The 22,579-nt window shown below is 34.5% G+C and overlaps 1 protein-coding gene across 2 annotated transcripts in view; it reads left to right on the top strand.

The window, feature by feature from the left end:
* The window catches only part of BNC2 (basonuclin zinc finger protein 2), a 404,883-nt gene that overhangs the window by 259,502 nt on the left and 122,802 nt on the right, over positions 1 to 22,579 (top strand). For both annotated transcript variants that reach the window (XM_076008760.1, XM_076008759.1), the window contains one exon: positions 2,106 to 2,208. In XM_076008760.1, the coding sequence (XP_075864875.1) occupies positions 2,106 to 2,208 (103 nt within the window). The remainder of the gene's footprint in view (positions 1 to 2,105; positions 2,209 to 22,579) is intronic.

Genomic DNA, 22,579 nt, shown 5'->3' with positions numbered 1-22,579 from the left:
TGTAAAATAATTAAATATTATCAAATTAGTGATTTAAAGTATTTATGTATTTTATGTTGGAGTTTATATGTAGCTGTCCTTGAAAGATCATCTTTTTCATTGGCCCTCCTTTGATTTTTGTAATGCTGAAGGTGTTTTTAAGGATTTATGAAAGCTTCTATTACTGTACTTCAAAATAATTGTACTATAAATGCTTTAATGTCAACATAGCTCCCATATTTGAATTTATAATTAGTTTGTCAAGTGCCTTATTTTAAGTGGAAATACTGTTTTCTAAACTCTTTTTATTTTGGTCATAGTACAATCAAGTTGTGAGTTCATTAACTAATGAACATGTTACTTAAAGAAACTGTTTCTAATCTGGGATGTTCTGATATGTTTCTCAATTAGTAAACTATTGAAATTGAAATAAGAACTTTTGGGAGAACTATTTCCCTTTATAATCTAGAAATTCCTTTAATCACCAATACATATAGCAAACTTTCACAAGCTAGCTAATGTGCAATTGGACTGTTGACATTGGAAGAGAGACCCTGAAATATCAGGCAGATTATACAATTGAATACTTCCCTAGAAGAAAACAGAAGAGCAAATTAGGGATGAGAGTGGAATATGAGTGGAGTCTAGAGTGAGGACTCTAACATCTGACACTGAATAGGGATCGATATATTTAATGTTAATTAATGAAAGAGAAATACTTTACACTTGTCTTATCCAGAGCACTGGGAACAGTAAAAGCCCATACAGGCTTATTCTCGGTAAAGAATAAGAATTTGTCCCAACCATATTAACGATATCTAAAATGCTTTAACAGGCAATATTTGCTTAAGTAAAAAATACAAAATAAAATAAAGTGAAAACAATATCTAAAATATTGCCTGTTACAAATGGGACAGTTTATATAAAAGTCCAAATGGTTCCAGAAATATGAGCATCTAGAGCTGTGTGAGCACATCTTTCAGGCACAGAGTTTCAGATATTCTCATGCCCACCACCCCAAAATCAGCAATCTTTGATTGCATCTAAATCTGCAAAGGGATCTTTTTCTGGCAGTTCAGGTAGTTACAGTAGATTGTTAATCTATGAATGATCAAACTAAATCCATTCTGCCTTCACAATTTCCATGCAAATTAGAATTAAATGTATGGGATAAATTTATTGACTTTATCTCATACATTTAAGGAGCATAGGTTAGCGTTAGCACAATTGTTAAATATAGATTATTATTCATAAAAAGTTATACTCCATTTATGCTAATTTTCTGTGGATTCACTTTATAAGATAAACTGATGAGATGGTTTTTAAAAGTACTTGTAAGGAAATGAGAGATTTTTTATTGTTTAGGTTTTCTATGATACAGTTGTACTGTTCCATATATAATATGTTCACATAAATGGCTTTTCCTGTTCTATATCTGACCTAACAACAAAATTTAAACTTTCTTATATCACCATTAAAATAAAATAGGATCATTTTGTATTTTTCAAAACAAGAATGAAAATAGAATTAATAAATAAAAAAAAATGCCAAGGGAATTCAGATGTGGTAAACAATAACAAAATATGTTAGGTTTTATTGGGCCAACAAAAATGTCTTTTTAAAATATATCTGAAAGATTATCAAAGCATTTAATTGAAATTCAGTAGAAGAAAGTAATATTCTAATAATAATATTGCCATGTTTTGCAAACATTTCACTTGAATATTGATTTGTTAGAATGTATTTTTTGCATTAATTGACAAGTAAATAAAGTTAAGCAGAAATACATATTAGCAGGAATTTTTTTTTCCTCTTTGGATCTCTGGTGTTATAAAGCCAGTTTCTTACGGAGTATGTGATCCTTTATTCTTATTCTACTTGGTCTGTGTTTCTAATTTATAGGTTATTATGAATGATGTAAAATGTATTAGTGAATGAGCTTTTTTTCTTTTTTTTTTTTTTTGGGAAGAGATTTTGATGATATCAAAACTTATTTTAAAACTCTCCAGGCCTCTATCATCAACATAAAGCCTTTAACATGGAAATGGGCATTGCTTATTAAAATGTTGAAAAAATAGAGTATCTTTGAACAGATGCTGATCTTTTTTTCCTCCTTTATTTTTCAGGCCATCCGCTGCACACTGGTAAACTGCACGTGTGAATGTTTTCAGCCAGGGAAGATTAACCTGAGGACTTGTGATCAGTGTAAACATGGCTGGGTGGCACATGGTGAGGAAAATCAGAGCTTTTCTTCCCATTCTTGTTATGTACATGTGAGAATGAGTGTGTGTTTGCGTGTGTGTGTGTGTGTGTGTGTTTCTTAGAGCAGGCACTGGGCTGGAGAGGTTAGCTGTGTTCAAGTGATAGTTAACATTCAGCCCATGGCTCTTAAACAGCATATTCTCAGCTCTAAAATGTAAGGCTAGGCAGGCCACTGTCCACAGAAGGGCAAAATGCTTATGGGACAGTTAGGCCGTGAGGTTCTTACTGAGCATAGGAGCAGCCAGCAAGCACCAGGCCTGATGGAAACTCAGACATACCACAGTTGACCTTTCAGGGCCTGGACCTCAGAGGGAAGCTGACAACCTCTCATTGCTGGAGAACTCCTCAGTGACTGTTCACCCTTGTCACATGTGTGAGGGGCTGAGTTTATCCTTCCAGATGTTAAATTTTGTATGATCTAAAGTGGGCAAGAGAGTGAATGGGAACATTATTTGGCTGGTATCTGAAATAAATCTGTAAATACTCCCTTTCAGTGTACGTTGCGATTGGAGGTGGTCGATGTTGGTAGAGTGTGAACTCTGTGTAGGGGTGCACTGGGGGTGGGGGTGACCCAGAGCGAGGGATATGAGCGTTGAAGCTTTTTGCCAGGTGCACAGAGCTGTTCTGTCTATATGCCTTGACTGAGAATTTAGCATATTCTTGCGTATGGTTTACATTTATTGTGTTTAAGCAAAAGGAGACTTGGAAATAAGCAGATTTTTTTTTTTTTTAAACTTCTAGGCTACAGAATTTTAAAAGATAGGTAATGTTTATAAAAGAAATCCTGGCTTGAGATTTTTTTGACAGCCTGGGGTATTGGCTCTTAAGTGGACATATTCTTCATTCCCAAGCAGTGCCAAACATCCAGTGGGTTGTATTTTTATAAATGTCATGTTATTCTAACAAGATCTGAGGTAACATCACTGGGCCATGCCTTGAAATGCTTTTAATTTATCATGTACCTTGCTTGTTAGGACGTGTGTGTTAGAGTTGCAGGGACATTTCAGCCATATTTCTGTGAGAGAGAGAGAGTAGTATGAGAAGAATACATTGGAAGGAGTGTGTTCCTACCATGTAGCCACAATCCTGTAATCCTTCGGTGCCCCAGGGGTGGAACTCTTTCCTGCCTCATTAACAACAAGGCCAAAATCTGTAACACTTTTGAGTCTAGTCTTGAACAACAGATGAGCTACTGTTACCTTCCCAGTGGATGTATTTCTTCTCTCTTCCTATATTAGCTTGCTATTACTATATTGCCATAATAAAATACCACAGGCTGGTGGCTTAAACAACAGAAATTTATATCCTCACAGTTCTGGAGGCTAGAATTCCAAGGTCAAGGTGTTAGCAGCATTGGCTTCCTTCAGAGGTTTCTATTCCAGTTTGAGATGGCCACCCTCACATGGTCTTTTCCTCTTTGGGCACATGCTGTTGGTGTTTCTTTGTGCATCCAAATTCTCTTCTAAGAACATTAGTCAAATTGGATTAGGTCAACCCTAAAGGATCTCATTTTAACTTAATCATCTTTTTAAAAGTCCTTTCTCCAAATATAGTCACATTCTGAGATAATAGGGGTTATGGCTTCAACATATGAATTTTAGGGGAACACAATTCAGCCCATTAACACTTCCAAACATCCTTCTTTCCCGGAAGAAGTACTGATTCTGCTAGGTAATAGGTACGGAGCTCATGTCCCTAGCTAGTCAAAAATCATGAGGTCACTGGTGGCAGTATCTGTATAGACTATTCTGAGGTCTAATGCTGGCCTTACCACTTCCATGTCAATATCCCTGGACCTCAGTTTCCTTATCTGTAAAATAGGATTAACAATACCTACTTTATAGTCTTATTGTGAAAATTAAAGATAAAGTATGTAAAGCCTTTAATAAATGATACATGTTAAAAATAAACTGAATGATAGATAAGCAGTAAAGGGGGGGGTCAGTCATTAAACAAAGGGCTTTTCATTTACTCTCATTTTATTCCAAAACCATCTTGTATTACTATCATCTGCTTTAGTAGCCTTATGCATATAGAAATACACTTTGTCACTAGAGTTTGTTTTATCTATCTAACTTCCATGTGCATATTACATTAGTAGTATAATGAAAAAAAAAAGCAATATTTCTTCCTTCCTGAATGACATAAATTATTCCTGGCCAATGATTATTTTGAAGACTTTCTGAAGAATGTGATTTTTCACCCAACTTGAATAAGATATTTCTGTTATAATAGCTTGTGTTTTTCCTATGTACCATTACAAATGTTATGCTTCTGGGATATTAATTTTAGGGATTCTCAAATCTAAGCCAAATTAATTCTATTTTCCCTCAAAATTATCACCTTGACCTCTCTTCTCTCCCACAACAGGGATGTATCTGTGTACAACTCAAAATACATACATGCGGATATGCAAATTCCTGTTCATTAGGGCAAGTATGACAGTGAGGGGATGGCTTCTAGCCTTTGAATTGGCAGTGGAATGAGAGCACCCACTCTTTTTGCCCCTAGCATTTCGATTAATTGCTTCATTCCCTCCCCCTGCACAAAAACCCTGAAATCATGTATCCAATTATTTCTGCTCGGAGGTGAAAGACAGCAGCTTTCTGGTTGCCTTACACAGTATAGTGTCCTATGTGTGGGGCGAGGAGGAAGATACTTGGTTTTTCTTGTGTGTAATTTTTTTGCAGAAGTACATGGAACAGCAGTAAGATTACTGGGATACATTTAATAGAATTGTTTCATGAAAGCACTGAACATACTCTGCCTGTTATCATGCTATTAGAACTTTAATATCTGCTGCTAAAAAATAACCACATGCCAAAAACAGGTATTCTCTTTAAAATGAAGAATTTTTATGCCAGAAGCAATAGCTCATGCCTGTAGCCCCAGCACTTTGGAAGGCCAAGGTGGGAAAGTCACCTGAGGCCAGAAGTTTGAGACCAGCCTGAGCAATATAGCAAGACCCTATTTCTAGCAAAAAAAAAAAAAAAAAAAAAAAATATATATATATATATATATATATCCAGGCATGGTGGTATATGCCAGTAGTTCTAGCTACTCCAGAGGCTTAGACAGAAGGATCTTGAGCCCAGGGAGTTCAAGATTGCAATGAGCTGTGATCAAATCACTGTATTCTAGCCCGAGCAACAAAGCGAGACCCTGTCTCTTTAAAAAAAAGAAAAAGAAATTTTTAGAAATTTGTTGGCCTCTTTTGAATAGACATCTTCCTTTATCTGCTTTGTTAGCAGCATTTTCAATTTATTCCTAAAATGTTGGATTTTCTGGGTCATTATTACCATATATATGCATAGACATACATACATACATGTATGCATAGACATGCATACACATACACACACATACTTCATTGCTTTATGGATTGTTTCTAAAGCCTGCTTAAGTTGTTGACATTAGCTGCCTTAGAAAAACCTTAAGAAAGATGTTTTAAAAATGTAAAGAGAATGATTAATTCATTATATTCAAACACCTGGGTTTTGAAATTACTTAGTGGGCTGTGTTACTGTTATCAAATTAGTTCCTTGAAATCTTTAGCACTAGTGAGTTAAGGGGAGAGGGAATGACCCAAAACAGTACTTTGAATACCAGTAGGTATTTCCCATTGAATTAATAAAGGATTAATTTCATCGCTTTCACTGAAGTTTGATTTCATGTTAATAATAGAAAGCAGAGCTTACTGAATTTAATTTTATTTAAAATAAACTTTTTTGTATGTATGATGGCCATACCTAGTCTATAATAACTAGTTGGTAGACTAGAAATAACTCAGAATTTTTAATTTTGCCGTGTTCCTCTTCTAAGTTCTAAGGACTCTAGCCTATTGCCACTTAATTTACTTAACTTCTATGTTTCTTTTCTCATGTTTGCATTGTCTTCTCTGTGTTTTTCTTTCATTCACCTGAAATGATCTTAATACACAATAAAAATTTCCCACATGTTCAATTCTCTTTTGTACAAAGGTGCCAAGATAAGATATCAGAATAAGAGCAGTAATGGGCTCTTTATTCATGATGTAAAATTTTTTTTTTTGTTCTTTTGTAAAAATTAAGTTAGCTGTGTTTTGATGCTTTCTCCCAATACTATAGTAATTGGGCCATCCATAGAATTTAAGCTTTGGCCAAAGATTTTACATAGTCTTAAAAATTAGCCAGTATTATTTCCGAGTGTTGGGTGAGTGCTATTCAAATACTTCTGCCTTGAAGAATCTCTGCTTATAATGAGAGGTGTTACCAGTAGGGAGCTTTTGTTGCCCTTGTGAAAAACTGGAGGCATGATGTAAAGGTTGAGAACTACTATACTAAACCATTTTTATTATTTAATACTTGCAAATTAATTTTAATATTCATAGTCCAGATGAAAACTTTATTTCTAAACTATTAAAATGAAGGTACATAAATATTAAAAATAAAAAATAAACTTGGTCAGTCAGAGTGGTTCATGCCTATAATCCAAGCATTTGGGGAGGCTAAGGCAGGAGGATTGCTTGAGACTAGGAGTTTGAGACCAGCCTGGACAACATAACCAGACCCTGTCTGTACAAAAAATATAAAAATTAGCTGGGTGTGGTGTTGGAGGCTGAGATGGGAGGATCACTTGAGCCTGGGAGTTCAAGGTTGCAGTGAGTTGTGATAGCACCACTCCACTTCAGCCTGGGCAACAGAGGCTGTTTCCCTGTCTCAGGAAAAAGATAAAGGAAGAAAGAAGAAAGTAACCTAAATTATAAATGGTTTTAAGAAATATTTCATGATCCAAGACAATTGGAAAATTGTGTTTTTTTTCCATGATGGTCTATATTTGATTAGTATATTTGATAGAAGTGGGCAGATTTTAGAAAGGTAATTTATTTATAATATTTTTTCCTTTACTATTTTAGTAATTTTTATTTCTGATGAAGCTCATTTGTTAAAACTATCCCTTTTATTGACAAAACCCACAAAACAAAACAAAAACCCAGTTAACACTGTTTTGAGATATATCAGGTGATCATTTGGCAAGAATATGAGATTTGATGAATAAAAAACATATTGTATTGCTTAATGAACCCCACAGCAGCTTTCTCGGTATAAATTATTTTCTTTAAAGAATACTTTGACTTTAAATAAAAAGGATGTGCCATTCCAACAATCTGTGTGAATGCTAGAATTTTTATTCACTTCCAAGAGATCTGAATGTTATTTTCTTTGAATGAAGTCTGCTTATAGGAATGCTTGTTGTACTGGAATTCTTGAGACCTCTTCTTTATTATGTTCTAGAAATGTGATTTCCTTTTATTACTTGTCGTTCATTCAGGGAAAAGATAGTTTTACATTATTACTTTAATTATTTACTAATCAAGTTAGCTTTTTCTCTGTCCATCTTTCATCCGAACTCTTCAGATTTTTAAATGTAAAATGAGCAGATTTGGCTTGTATCATCTGGATAATCAATCAGTAGATATTTAGTAAACATATATCATACGTAAAGAATTGTGCCAGGTATCCTTCAGTTCTTCACCGCAGGAAATAATGAGGAGCCTAAAGTTAATTTATTGTCATTTACCAACCACATTTATAGTTTAATGAACTGTAAGACTTAATATTCATATAATCCATTAATTTCAAACTTTTTTTTGTTATCCATTGGAAGTAAGTTTTTTCCTTTTTCTCACCATTGCTGAATTTTCAGCTTTTATTTGATATGCTAAGACATGATATGAAAGACCAGGGGTCTTCATAGAGACTCCCATCTAAATTAAAAATATAGAATATCCATTAAATTTAAATTTCAGATAAATAGTGGGTGATTTTTTAATGCAAATTTAGTTGAGTGTTCTGTATTTTTATTTGCTAAATCTGGCAAGCCCACAGCTAAAAGAAAATCCTAGTAAGACTCAGTTTGCATAATTAAGTCCTAAATCAGGGCTGTTGGTCATGAACATCCTATAATCAAAAAGCTTTTGATTATATCAGTCCTACATTTGGAATCATGAGATCTCAGTATGTTGTTTACAAATTCCTCAAATTTGTTAGAGGCATGGTACTTTATAAGGACTTAAGCAGGGCAGGTCAAAACCAGTAATTTTTTCATTTTATCCTATGAAAGGTCACATGTCTTTATTAAATGTCCCAGTCTGTGTTCTGCTTATAAATTGTCTAAATGTCTGTGAAAGTAGTTTGTCCCCAACTGGTAACTCTGTTACTCTCCCTGACTCAAGACTGTCCAGAAACCAGAATAACTAAAATAGTACAGTAGTAACATATCCTTTCCCATCCTCTTTTCTTCTGTTCCTAGTCTTCTTCCCTTCCTACCACAAATAAAAAGTCTTCTATCATAACCAAAAGGCATGACATTTTTGTGATATCATGCTCATTCTGAGTCACTCAACAATAATATATCTATATGATAATTTGTAAATTTCTCAAGATAAAGAAAGGAGAGTGAAAAAACCAAGTTTCCTCTGACAAAGGAAGGTACTGTTCCCAGATATTAACCTGTAGCAAAACTCTGGCCTGGAGACAGTCCCCGCAAGAATGAATTTTGCTTTGGAAGAAAGATTTTCTGGAAGCGTGTTTAGGATTTGGTGAACAGTATGACACAGGTACTAATTTGAGTCCTCAGTGTAGGGAAGTAAATGCCAGCTTAGCAGTGGCAAAGTGACTTGATCATTTGGGAAGATGCTTCTAGGGCTTTGGTCAGAAACACAAAGATAGAAACATTACAGTCCTCTTCCCTTGGTGCACTGGTTTGGAAAAAGTGGGAAATAATGCAGTATCTGCTTTAAAAAATTTGTCTTTCTAGTAGACTTAATTCTTCCAGATTATAATACTTCAACCTGGGTTTGCCTGGCTGCAAAATTATCTTTTGGTTAGGGAAACCAGTTTTTAGCTGCCTTCTAGCTCTTGTGAGGCAGCTGGGGCCTGGTCTGTCCAAGGGCAAGGTCCTTGAACATTTCTCCACTTATTTTCATTGTAGAGAGCGAAAACAAGGCCATTTTCTTGCCTGGCACAGGAGCCTTTTTTTTTTTTTTTTTTTGCTTGACCTGAGGGCACAGTGCCCTCTTCTGCTTCTCTCCTTCACTCCCTGATCACTGCTGATAAGCTCTAAAGGGAGGACATCCTCACAAATGCAAAGGTTTGGTGCTTGATTAATGGCATTAGCTATTTTCTTATTGTGTCCCTGAGCTGCTTATTTTGATTTGTTTCTCTGCCTGCCCACCTTTGGGATAGTACTTTGATCTCCTTAATTTTTTTTTTTTTTTACACACAGCACAAACAGTGCCGCCCCTTCAAAATCCTGGGCTCTCTGCCTGTTAAGGCCCAAGATTTTTTTTTTTCTAGCTCCCTTTTATTCAGATAGAATATAAGTTGAGTATGAGGAGACCTGGCCCCTAAAGTGTAATCAGTGCTGGTGCACTGATAAGGAGTTTCTTGGGAGCATCTTGAGATTGAAACACAGAGACCTCTATCTCCAGGGTATGAAAAAGCTTCAGGTAAATGAAAGGGAGGCAACACACAAAATAATTGAGTGCAGTTCTGCAATGAGATTGTAAAGTTTCACATCGTGGCTCTACTACCTACTGTCAGTAGAACTTTGGCCAAGTTATGCAATCTCTCTGTTTTCTCATCTGTGAAATGTGAATTATGATAGCTCCTAGCTCATAGGGTTCTTCTCAGATGAAATGAGATAATCCAGATGGCTTGCACATAGTAAGCACTTAATAAGTGTTAGTTGTTATTATTAAACTCTTCCAAAGTAAAACTTCTATTTTGAAGACATGACAGACATGTTTTAGCAAAGTTTAGTGGTTAAAAGTTGGGTGTAGCCAGGCCAGTGGTCAGATTCCTCTATTCCTCTTGTTAATAATGCCTTCTGTAAGCTTCAGTACTTTCTGTAAATTCAGATAATAATAGGAATGCACCTAAATATCACAGATTTTTTTAGGGAGGATTAAATAAGAGTGGAATTGGTTCAATATTCTGGCACAACAATTTTAGCTGCTGATATTAAATCAATAAAACAATATTAAACATCAATATTAATGATAATATCTAGTGTCTCACTTAAGGTGTAAATGTGGAAGCGATGGTATGAACTTTTCTCCTGGGGAAAGTTTTCTTTAGTACACAGTGGCGGAGTTCAGTTCACTAGTTCTTTTGGCTGTGGGGCTGAGCATTCCCAGGTGAAATCGTTTTCCCCCAGCAAATTGTTCCATATCTTCCATTTCCCCTAAAATATCAGTTGAGCCCTTATTTGAACAGAAGTAAAAAAACACTTTACACCAAAAGTCCTATTTTGAGAAGTGTAGAACACTTAAAATGAATTGTAAGAAGACTTACCTGTTAAAAAATCCGAAGCCAGAAGTAGGTGAGTTTTAGACAGGATTAAGGCTACCTATTTCCACAGCTATCTTTTTGCATGTGAAGTGCTTTGATGGGTTTGCCACTTTATCATTTTATTGCATTTTATTACATCATAAATTTTTATATCTTGCTAACGATCCTACAGGAAGCTTAATTGTTTATAGGAACATCTTAATTAACTGGAGTTCACCAGGTTAAGCAGAACACAAATTGAAGGGGTTATAAATGAAACACACTCAACTCCTCTCCTTTTACTCAGGATAAACTAAGAGATTCAGCTGGGTCATAAGGCCCCAATATGCCTCAGCAATATCATGTTGATACTTTCAACCACTCTTCCTATTATCTCATAAATGGTGACTTCTTCCAGCCTTCCCCCAACTCTTTATTAAAGTGTGCAATTACTGGATGAGATAAGCATGGTATTTCAGACAGAACTCAGACCTGTATTCTGGAAGCCCTAAAATGTTGTTTATGCATTCCTATTTCTTAATAGGTTTTGCCTTTGCCTTTGCCTTTATAGATGTTTGTAACTCTTCAAACCAGCTTCTTGAATTAATCTATTATTAGTTAGTGAGCATATAGCATAAAGTGTGTACAAAATACTTCAAGAAGTTATTACCACAGTTGGATAGACTTATAAGCAGTATCAGTTCAGGGGCCCAGTATTAGTGAGGTTCCTGTCATCTTTGAGCTGCTCCCTGCTACCCAGGGAAATCTCCACTTTGACCTCCTAGTCTTCCCAGCCTGCTGCATGGCCAAGTAACACTATAAATGTAAGTGCAACTCCATTTAATTGAAAGGACAGTCTTATTGGGCCTTAGATTCAACTGTCCGAGGAATATAAAGGGAACTATAGACCTGGCTGTACAATAAAGAAACCATTATTATGGCTTTTGAGTGCTTGAAATGTGGCTATTCCAAATTGAGATGTGGTGTAAGTATAAAGTATATACCAGATTTTGGAGATGTCATCTTTTAAAAAAAAAAGAATGTAAAATAGTCTTTAAGAATGGTTCTTATATTGTTTTAATGTATTATGTCAAATAAAATATATTTTTAAAATTATGTCACTGTTTATTTTTACTTTATAAATTGAAACTAGAAAAATTAAAATTACATATGAGGCTTGAATTATATTTCTATTAGATGTTGCTGTTGTAGGCTCTAGGTATTAGATAATATATTTGGATAACAAGAGCTTAGGTTAAAGTCATTTGGTGGCAGGTAGTTAGAATTTATATGTGAGAATCCTGACAACCAAAATCCAGGTTCTTGTCCCTTTACTTACCACTGTAAACTTTCTCCTAGTCCTTCGTACTTCATACTTGCTGCACTATTGATCCTGTGCCGTGTTCATAAAGGAAGAGAGATTCATACCTTCCATCGCCTACCCCCATCCCTGGAACAATTACATGCTCCCCTCTTTATTCTCAGAACACTTTGCTGAGACCAGAAGGGTAGTTTATGTGTAATACTGATCCTTCCACACTGACTTGGGAAGCTTAGGAGGAGCACTTCATCTTCCTGTGCTGGTCTCTAATGCAGCATCTCCCCTGTGGTTCCTGGAACAAAGGTTTATGGAAACTCTCAATTTATCTAAAAGTCTCAGATTCCTGATTGCTAGTTTCTTTTCCAGCAGCCTCTTCCCATTTTAAGGTGTAAGCACAGCCTGCAAACACCTTGTCTTTAGTTCTATTTGTGCATTTCTCTTTTCCAGTCCTTATTCTGGTTTTGCCTTTGCTGCTTCCTTCTGTATCTTCAGACATAAAAATAAGTGAAAAGTAGGTGGGAGGTTTTAGTAGCCCAACTAACCAGGAAGTAAATTTTAGAGAAATTAAATGTGTTCAATCATTAGCAGATGTTGGCATTTTTGTTTTATTCAGAAGATACGGTCTTGAGTGAAATACCTTCCACTTTTATTGGGCAGTTCTTCTATATTGCTTTTCCTGCAAAAATCTGAGGGTAAGGCATGCCTCCCTCCCTTTGGCTGATCATGTTTTCCACTATCAGTAAAAATTAAAAAACAAATCAACCTCTAACATAAAAGAAAACACCTGTTTGGCTTGGAGAACTTGGCTAGGAAAGTCTTTTTTCTGACATGCCAAAAGCGACCATCACAGGGCCCCTTAAAAAAAAAAAAGCCATTTTTTTTTTCTTTATTTCATGTGAGCATTGGCAGAAACTCTGACAAGCAGTTCTTCATATTTTATTATGTTCTTGTCTGCAGAATCTCTGTCAGGCAAAAACCTTGTCAGCGGAAAACCTGTCGTAGGATCAGAGGAGACAAAAACAGGTGTCACACAGGCAGTCAAAACTGAAGGAAAAAAAGATTAGGCTAAAGAGAGAGAGGCAGACAATTACATTAATGCCATTGCTTTTATCTTATAGATGTGTGTTATTATCTCGGGGTGCTGAGTGCGCAATTGCCTCAAAGAAAAGTAGACAGGAGACAAGGGGAAACTTGATAGTTATTAACTGAAGAGGCAGTGTGTCAAAGCTGGATGGGGTTCAAAGTTTTGCGAAGGAAAAAAACTGCAGGCAGCAAGCAACGGCTGTGTGGTTCTGCTTTCGGCTACATAAACCTAGTAGCAATCTAACATTTTCTACTTGGAAACAGATCATAGAGAGAAAAATTAATGAAAGATTTCATTTGGAGGTTTTTGGGGTAACATTTATCCTATATACATGAGACTGAATCATATAACCTTTTTCTGTCTTATAAAATCTTGCTACAATGTGAGACATGGTGAGGCATGAAGACAGGCATTTGTCAGTTCAGCTTTGTTGTTTGGATATGTTTAAAACACCTATTATCAACACACTTTTAATTTAAAAAAAGCTATTAAGGAGCCCTTTTACTAAGTGTGAACATCTGTATGTGCAAGCTGTAAATTAGGAGATCACATATGTGTGCCTCAGTCAGAGACTAAATGAATTTGGCAAGTGTTTTCTATTACTGGATTTTAAATACCGTAAAATATCCAAAGGAAAATTGCTACATTTTACAGTTTGTATTGATTTTTTTTATTGTGCCTGTTGGTACTGAATAATAGAACTTTTCTAATTAGGAATTAGCATTATTATCATGATCAAATCAGTAACCAGAATTCAAAGCACTAACCAATTTCTCCCCTCTGTTTCTTTGTTCACATTACTTCACGAGTCTACTTCTTAAAGTTTGGGCTCTATTTAATATGTGTAGTGGTATAAAAAATAGTTTCATTTTGCCAATGTCCTAAACTCTGAAAGATTTTTAGCCTTGTTGATAACTCATACATATCAAGCAGCTGACTAATAGAAAATATGATGGTAACTTTTAGGTTTCCCCATCTGGTTAATCATATGTTGATCATATTAGTAGAAAAATCACATATTTTTCTAGTTCTTAATATTTTCTGCTCATGCATTTAAAATTTTGTTAGTTTAGACTTTTTCTAAGCCCTAAGACTACCTTCTTAACCCCTTTTTTATGAGTATATCTTTATATAGGGTCTTTTATCCCACCAGTTACTAATACAAAGCAGTTTGATACTTGATATATGCATTAAGCAAATCCAGCAATCCAGAAGAAAACACACATCAGTGTCAAAAGTGTGTGTGATACCCTAGTGTTTTAAGGGATTACAGTTGAGGGAGAAGATTGATTATAGATCTAGAATGAGATTTAAGGCTGAATTATTGGGGAAAGGAGGAAAAAATATGGTGACACAAAGATGACATTCATTAAAGAAAAAAAAAAAAAGAATGAGCATAATAACTTCTTTCTTTTAGGTGTTTCCTACCAGATGCTGGCTTTTTATATCAGTACTCTCTTTTAATTTTGAAAGATTTTTCTCACTACTTGTGATAGAGTTTAAAGCATATGTTTTATCAAATAATATTCCTTACCTTTACAGTGTTTACTTAGTGAAATTCTTATATAGATATTAATATTATGCTGCTTCAAGAAAATTAAATCTTTAAAACTAATAATTTGGGGGTAGGATGATTATTCTCTTACAGAAGAATTCATTTTTTGTTTAATACAAGGATGTACACAGTTCATTCGAGAAGCAAATTTTAATAGTTACTTTTAAAATGGGATATGTTTTATAGTCAGCATACTATACATTTAATTCATTGATATAAATTGACTAAAGCAGGATTTGTTTAGCCAACTCTAAGCTAGCCTGAGAGACTGAAGATTGGATAGAAAGGCAACAGTAATAATAATTCCCAAACCTGGTTTCAGCAAGTAGATTTAATGACCAAATCTTTTTCTAGATCTGTGAAGTTTGCAGATTAAATTTTCTCTTTTCCCCTTACCACCTTCCGGTGGAGTTGCTACAAATGAGCAAAGATGTGCCCTCAAAATTGGGCCATGCAAGAAAGAGCAAGGAGGAGGATAAGTAAAACCAAAGACCTGTTTAATCTACTAGTCAGGAGAGTGAGCTTCTGAACAACCATGGGTTGACAGTCTACTTTATGTGTGCCTTAGTCAGACTTTAATGATTTCCAAAGTCTGTCTTAAAGACTTTATTATGTATAAGACCACAGGGGGGAAATGCTATTCAGTTTGAAATATTGGAGCTTAAATTCTACCCTGGACGAATTGTGGGTGTTTGTATGTGTATGTATATTCAGGTACCCTGAAAGCTACATTTCAACTGGAATTAATGAAAATCCATAGGACAGTGGGGCTTATTGGAATGACTTTTGTCCCACTCCCCTCCCTAGAGTTTGTCATCACATTCATAATAGACCATGAGAGTATTTATAATACTATTTCTCATGTATTAAGGGATAAGGAAAAAAAATGAAGGTCCATTCACATCAGGTATATAAGGTATAGTAATACCTTATATAGTAATAGTAGTGAGAACACAGAGACACTATTTGTTTAAGAAAAAAAAATAAACCCTTCACATGGAAGATGCTGACAGTTTTTATCACCAGGCTTGGGGACCAACTTTTTCAGCTACATATTCTTTTTATTCTTTTTTTTTTTAAATTCTAGACACAAGCCATTTCTCTTTTTGATATTGGTATTAAATATCCTAATTAATTCAACCTTGACAGTTGCTGCTAGAAAGTTGTGATTTAAATGGAACATGAGTTATTTCGTAGTTAATTTGCTCCCAATTACATAGTTCTTTTCCCCAAAAGTAGAGAATAAAATGTACAGATCTAAATATTATTTCAAGTTATAAGAAATTTTCCTCTAATTACAATCGCTACCTGCCTCTATGATCTCCTGATTCACTAAAAAGTTTTTAATATGTCATCATTGCCTTTTATTAATATTCTCCCCAAGCGTTAAGGCTTTTATTAGGATCAGGCTTACAATCTGTGAATGGGTTAAGCCTTTGCATTGAGCCCTGATGCTCTCACCTAGTAAGAGAGCTGAGTCTTATAACGAGAAAGGATTGATGTTATAATGATTCCAAAGGGCCACTTTATGATGAAATTCTAAATACGCAAAATCCCATTAAACCTGTAGAAGTTCATGGGCTAGCTGCATTGAAATGACGTATCATTATATTGGGTATAGTGTGCTTATTATAAAGTGTGATATAATTAGGGATTATTGGTCATATTAGCAAGAATGAAGAGCCGCCAGCCCTCATAAATTCAAAGGTTATAGCCTGAACATTTGAGGTGGGAGTGATAACAATATTCTGTTTATAAGTAATCAAAACTTAAAAATCTGACCACAGAAATTGCTCTAATAAAATCTTGTCACTAACAACTTTATTTCAGAACTCTTAAAGTAATCATGGAAAGAATTTCATAAAAACAATTCCTAAAGACGTGTTAAATGTTAATCTATTGGAAATTAAAGTAGTATTCTAGGATCCAGAGATCCTAAAAGCTGATCACTTGATGCTTATAATTTGGAATCCTAAAGAGAGTTGAGGCAAGAGACGTGGAGTTCTTGAAACAATTAGCCTTGCAATTTAAGCTCACTTGGCTTTTTCCCAAAATGAAAGAATAAGGCTCCTTTAATGTTTTTTTTTTTTTAACTTGTAAAATTGCTTCAAATTAACATTTAAAAAATTTAAAATATCCAGGGCAGGACTGGAAATTAATGAAATAACAGGTTTCCTTATAGACCCTTTTCATACAGATTTTTAATTGTTTTATTCTGCAAAGTAGGTGGTTTTGAAAAAGCATTCCGTTTCACATATTTCTTGTTTTATTGAATGGCTGTTAGCTTCCAATGCCGTGCCTGAACAGCTATTAGATGGAAGCCACTGGACATCAGGCACTGAAATGAGCATATTCCTGTGGAGACCACCGAAGTCACTTAAATTTGACTTTTAAAGAAAGTTATGTTTTTAAAAAGTTGTGGAAAACTGAGAACTATAAACTATGACTGAGAGCCAATTTTCTAGGATCTGTGAAAAGCACTTTTATACTCTTACATTAAGAAAAAAATGTGTGTGAATATGTTCTTATTTCTGTGACCTTCACAGAAGATATTGGAAGTGAAGTCTGTAGAATTACAGGTTTACGTTTATTTTAATTTATTTGAAGGTTCGAGGAGCAATTCCTGTTATTTAAAATAGAAATAAAAGATAGTTATTCACTTTTAATTTAATAGATACAAGTTCCTTTATAACCACCCCTCATGTACCCCTAGCACTATTTTATACATTTGAAAACTGAATTTTATAAAGGACATTACTTTGTTCTTTAAGTTAGCAGTATAGTTAAAAAATATATATTACTTTACATTTATTATCTATTTTGCATTACATTTTATACTCATTTTACATTTACATTACATCCATTAATGAACCACAAAAATTCCAGCTGTTGTCCTTATGGGGATTCTGTTCTTCACAGACTTATGTGTCATTTTTGGGTCCTGTGGCTTAGCCACCACTTTCCTTTGAAAAACTATAGATCCTATCAAAGTGTTTATTGAAATTTTATCTGGGCCTCAATTTCTCCTTTGTCTTACAGACATAAAATTGCCCCTGTTTCTAGCATTTGAAAGAAATACAGGGAAATTATATTCTTTCAGTAACCTAATAAATTCATAGTTTAAGAAGCTTAGATTATAGGATATTTTTTCCATTTTCTAACTAGTATCCTTATCATGCAGTTAAACCTTCGCTTTTTTCCAGATGAAATTCTGCATACTAAAAAGATGTTAATTTATCTGTTTGGTGTTTTGTGTGTGTGTGTGTGTTTTTTTTCCTTTTCCAGGCTTTTTACAAAAGAAAATCTTTCCTTTGTATTAAATAGATGCTATTCTTACTGTCTTGCTGTATGTGCTGTATGACTGTCCTCTGACCCCTCTTTACGGTCTAAACTATGCCTTTTTTTTTATAACTATGAGACCATAAATCTAGTACATTGATCATAAATCTAGTGATCTGTGCTACTATTATAGATGATTTTCATATCTGTACATTATGATACATCTGTGTACCCTCATAGTAAGATTGTTTTCTATAACAATACTAGATTTCTATCCTCTTTTTCCCTAAAAATTCATTGTAAGCTCCCAAATAACACTTAAAATGGTAGGAAAGAGAATAAATTATGCAAAGTTTAGTCATAATTCCTACCCAGCTAACAGCACCACCCTACCTCCTAAATTGCCATAATTACCCACTCCCACTATTCTCTGGAGGTGTATAAAGAGCAAAGGAGAGGGTTAAGAAAGGGACATGGTGAAACTAAGAATTTGGTGCACAGTGTAATCATACATTGACCCCTTCAATGCCAATAGAAGAACAACCTTTTTTAATACTATGTACACTTAACTGTGTTCATCCAATAAATAATATGATTACTGGACACTCTTGAGTGACTATGTTTCAGATATGGTTGCTGCGTAAGATCAAGGTCTTGTGGTAAAATATACACGTAAGTGACCCCAGTAAACAGGCAGCACATGGTTGGTACTTACAAGACTGGCACACATACACACATCACTGTTGAGACCATTTGCTCTTAGATGATGGGACCTCTCCAGACTTCATGGAAAAAGAAAACAGAACATAAATTAAAGTTGTAAACAAACAGTAGTCAAAGGTTTTAATAAAAAGAGAGGCTAGGCACTTCAGGAACCACATTGAAAGTAAAATTTCTGAAAAATGTAGCTCTACAGGTGGACTCCTGTTTGTCTCTCCAGCTTCATTTTGTGCTGTTGTCTCTTGTTCATGTCCTAGCACAATTGGCTTTGCCTGAAATACCCTACTCTCATCCCCATTGAAATTATGTTCTTATGTCACATACAGAGTTTTTGTAATTTTGTGTGTTAATGTGCGTTTTTTAAAAGTCTGTTTTCCTTACTAGTCATTAACTTTCAAGTGGGCCCAAATCCTGTCTGTTTTGATCTTCACTAAATTTCTAAAACTTAGCATGAGGTCAGGAAATATCCATTCAGTGACCAAATATTAAAGTGCTGGGAATACTTGAAAGCCGGTGGGTCCTTGACTTTGGTTGGGACAGAGGGCTCACGTCAGAGAATTATTAGGCTGAAAAGTAACTCACTCTGTCTAAGGTCTTCTGACACAGGTTAAGGATTTTGTGTTTGGGAGGAAAAAGGGTAGTAGTTACCTGTGAAGAGGCTGAGGGCACCATTGGACACTTTAGAGCATAGAAGAGAAATATTTTAAGTGATATTTTGAGAAGATGGACTGCAGATAATCTTGAATGTTCTTGCTGTAGATAGCGTTAAGTGAGAAAACAACCCCCCCCAAAATAGAAAATTGTATCTACAGTATGACCTAAACTGTATAAAATTATGCATTGAAAAAAGTAGATGCAAATACATCAACATGTGGGCAGTCATTGCCTTGGGTGGTAGGATTATGGATGATTGTATTTTTGTTTTTCTTTTTCTTAAATTTAGAACATTTTTAAAAAGAGTATTGATGAGAAAATAACACCAAAAAAGTCTGATTTTTTTGATTGATTAAGCATATTGGCTTAGTTTCCCAGTCCTACCTTTTACAGGAATAGGAGTCAAGGATATGTTTGAAATTGTGGGCATGAACCTTGGGCAGAACTAAATTTATAGATCTAGGACCTTTTGCATAGTGTAGGAAGGAGTATTTGAATTCCTAGAGGCAGATTATCAAAGGAGGGCAGCTGGAAAGAGGCAGCTTGTCTAAAAACCGATGTTTCTCTTTGTGTTAGTTCATTTTGCCTCGCCTCTGAATCCCCCAAATTAGGAAATCTCAATTATTTTGTAACCCTCCCTCATCTTCACTCCAAGCATTATTTCCCCCCCTACTTCTTAGCTTGGTCTTGATTCTATACTTTTTTTCCCCTTTCTCCTTGAGTTAAGATTGTGGTCTTCAAGCCACTGGCCTGCTTAAAGTTAAAAAGAATTTCAAAAACTTAAGAACTATCTTAACATTTGCATATGCTAAGTAACTTGCTAATAATATCTTATGGCAAGTAAGTGGCAGAGTTGGGATTTTAACCCTTGGAGGCTAGCCCTAGAGACTCTGTCCTTAATCTGGAAGACAACAAACACCTTTTTAAACACTGTAAACTTTAAATCATTGCTTTGTCATTATTTTTGAATCCTGAAATCTTATTTCCAATCCTTTTCTCTAAAATAACATCACCATAAATATTCACTGGAAAGTCTTTTATCATTAAACTTAACATGTATGTCTACAACAAAAATTAGGAAAATAATATATCTCTAAATAGAAATTTTATTTTTAAATTTCAGTCATCACAATGAATAAAATCAAAACAATATAAATATTACAGTTCTTTATAATTTGTTAAACATAAAATAGATTTTTGTTAGAAATGCATCTGTCAATGAAATGGGTGGGACTATAAATTTTTTTTCTTTTCAGATTAGCTCATGTATTCGTGGATGAATAGTACTTATTGTAAGAAAGAAAAAAGGCACACTATGATTTCTCTTCCCATTTTTCATTTTTACAGATCTAACTGTTGAGACTACCTGTTCACATGAATAGATGAGACCAGGAGCTTTGTTATCACATTGTCATTCAGTTCATAGAAGTCATTTCAAGTTATATGCCAAAAATTACATAGTGCTGCTTGATTAGTTTCACTAAAAGCAAAGAAACAGAAATTACCCTCTTTGTTACCCACATACTGTCACAGTTATTCACTTTCTCAATTTATGGGAAAAGGTACTAACAAGTCTTATCAGATTACTATTTATACAATTATCTGATTTTAATTTAAAGGCAGCTTGTTTATTCTAGTCTACACAGAAAAGATTGATAAAATAAAAATACTATATTAGTTATTAATCCAAATAACTTTTGTAATGTTTTGTTAACAGAATGCTTTTATCTTACTGCTACAGATTTATCTGTCTTGGTTGATGAAAACTTCCACCGTGTAGCCTAAAGCCATGTAGGCAAAGCCAATGATCATGGTCAAATCTGACTTAATTTTTATTAGAAAAAGTTAAACTCTCATTTCATTTCAAATAAATGCATTAACATGCACTTTGAGAAAAATTATAAAAATACATCAACAGGTTATGGAATACATCTTGTATGATTGATTACTAAAATAGTCCAGAATAAAAAATGGTGCTGATAATATTAATTTATTCAGTTCATAATAGAAATCCTATTTCTAATTACTTAACTAGTAATGATGTACTATAATGTATAACTTAAGTTATTTATGAAGTGAGTAGTTACGTTATTACTTTGATAACTGTGGTTCCATGTGTATATCACACAATCTAGTGTTGGACTTTAGGAACAAATTAGATAAGAGTCATATGTAAAAATATTTATTTTGCTAGATCACATGGTGAATATGTAGGTACTTAATAAAATAGGCAGTTATATACTGCTAACAATTAAGTGCTTGGACATTTGGATTATAATTTATTTTTGTTATTTTTATTAACCTGATTATAGAAAATATTCAAAATTTTGTATGATGAAAATGATTAATGATAACTGAAATATTTTGATATTATTTCATTAAATAGGTTGTAACTACCTTATTAAATGATATATAGTTTCTGAAAGAAACCACGTAAAATTTCTATCCACAGTTTTTATTGAGTGTATCTTACAAATTTCATAAGTCCAGATAAATATTCAAACTGAATTTTTTTTAAAAATGTGGGAATCACTTACATTTGCTTAGTCGCTTTTCTTCCCAGGTGATGACACCTCCTAGGGATGAATGGGTATTGAGAATAGTTGAAAAGAATTGCTTATCTTTGACTATGTGAAGAGGATGGGCATTTTCATTATTGGACACTTTTGCTTTGCTCCCATAGGATACTTTCTAAAGAGCAATACATTATTAAAATAGGAATGTAAGAGGCGAGTTCATTACCTACCATTGCCCCATTTTACATTATGTCTGAATTCTGAAAATTCCAACATAGGCCCAAATCCTGTATCAGGTTCTAATTACGCTTTACTTGTCTGTGTATAGCCAGGGAAAGAGGAGCCTTTATTAATCATTAAAGGAGGCTTTCCCAAAGCAATGCAAATTGTGAATTATGTTGGTACTCAAGAGATTTTTAACACCCTAGGCAAATACCATATAAGGTAAGCCGGAGTATACCCCTATGTTGTAACGAAGGAAGAGTACAGTTTTCAAAAGAGAAATGAGAATGGATAATCTGCATGTGTATGCAGGCCTGTTCTCAGGTGGATCAATTTTAAAGTAAATATGGAATTGCAGGATTTGGAAATTGAGTCCCTATGTTGGCATACCCCATGGAATAAGGTCTTTGCACCACCAAGGTTTAGGCATATCATATTTAGAAGTCCACTGAGTTAAAGCATCTCCCAGCGGGGTAGTGCAAACATTTCCTACTGTCTTCACTTGGCTCTAAAACATCCTTGCCCCTAATTCTTTTTCTCTGGTTTTCAATGTGGCATGTGGGTAGGGCATGTGTGTCAGAATTACCTGTGGCAATCTTTAAACCTAACATGATCCTTCGCCTTCTGGACTCTTTCTCCTTTAGGGGGTTGTGGCTCTGTGGCTGAGGTTCGTCC

Source organism: Microcebus murinus, chromosome 12 (assembly GCF_040939455.1).
Source record: "Microcebus murinus isolate Inina chromosome 12, M.murinus_Inina_mat1.0, whole genome shotgun sequence".
NCBI lineage: Eukaryota > Metazoa > Chordata > Mammalia > Primates > Cheirogaleidae > Microcebus > Microcebus murinus.
Note: the sequence above shows the minus strand (reverse complement) of the source record. Positions and strands in the feature narration are given on the sequence as shown.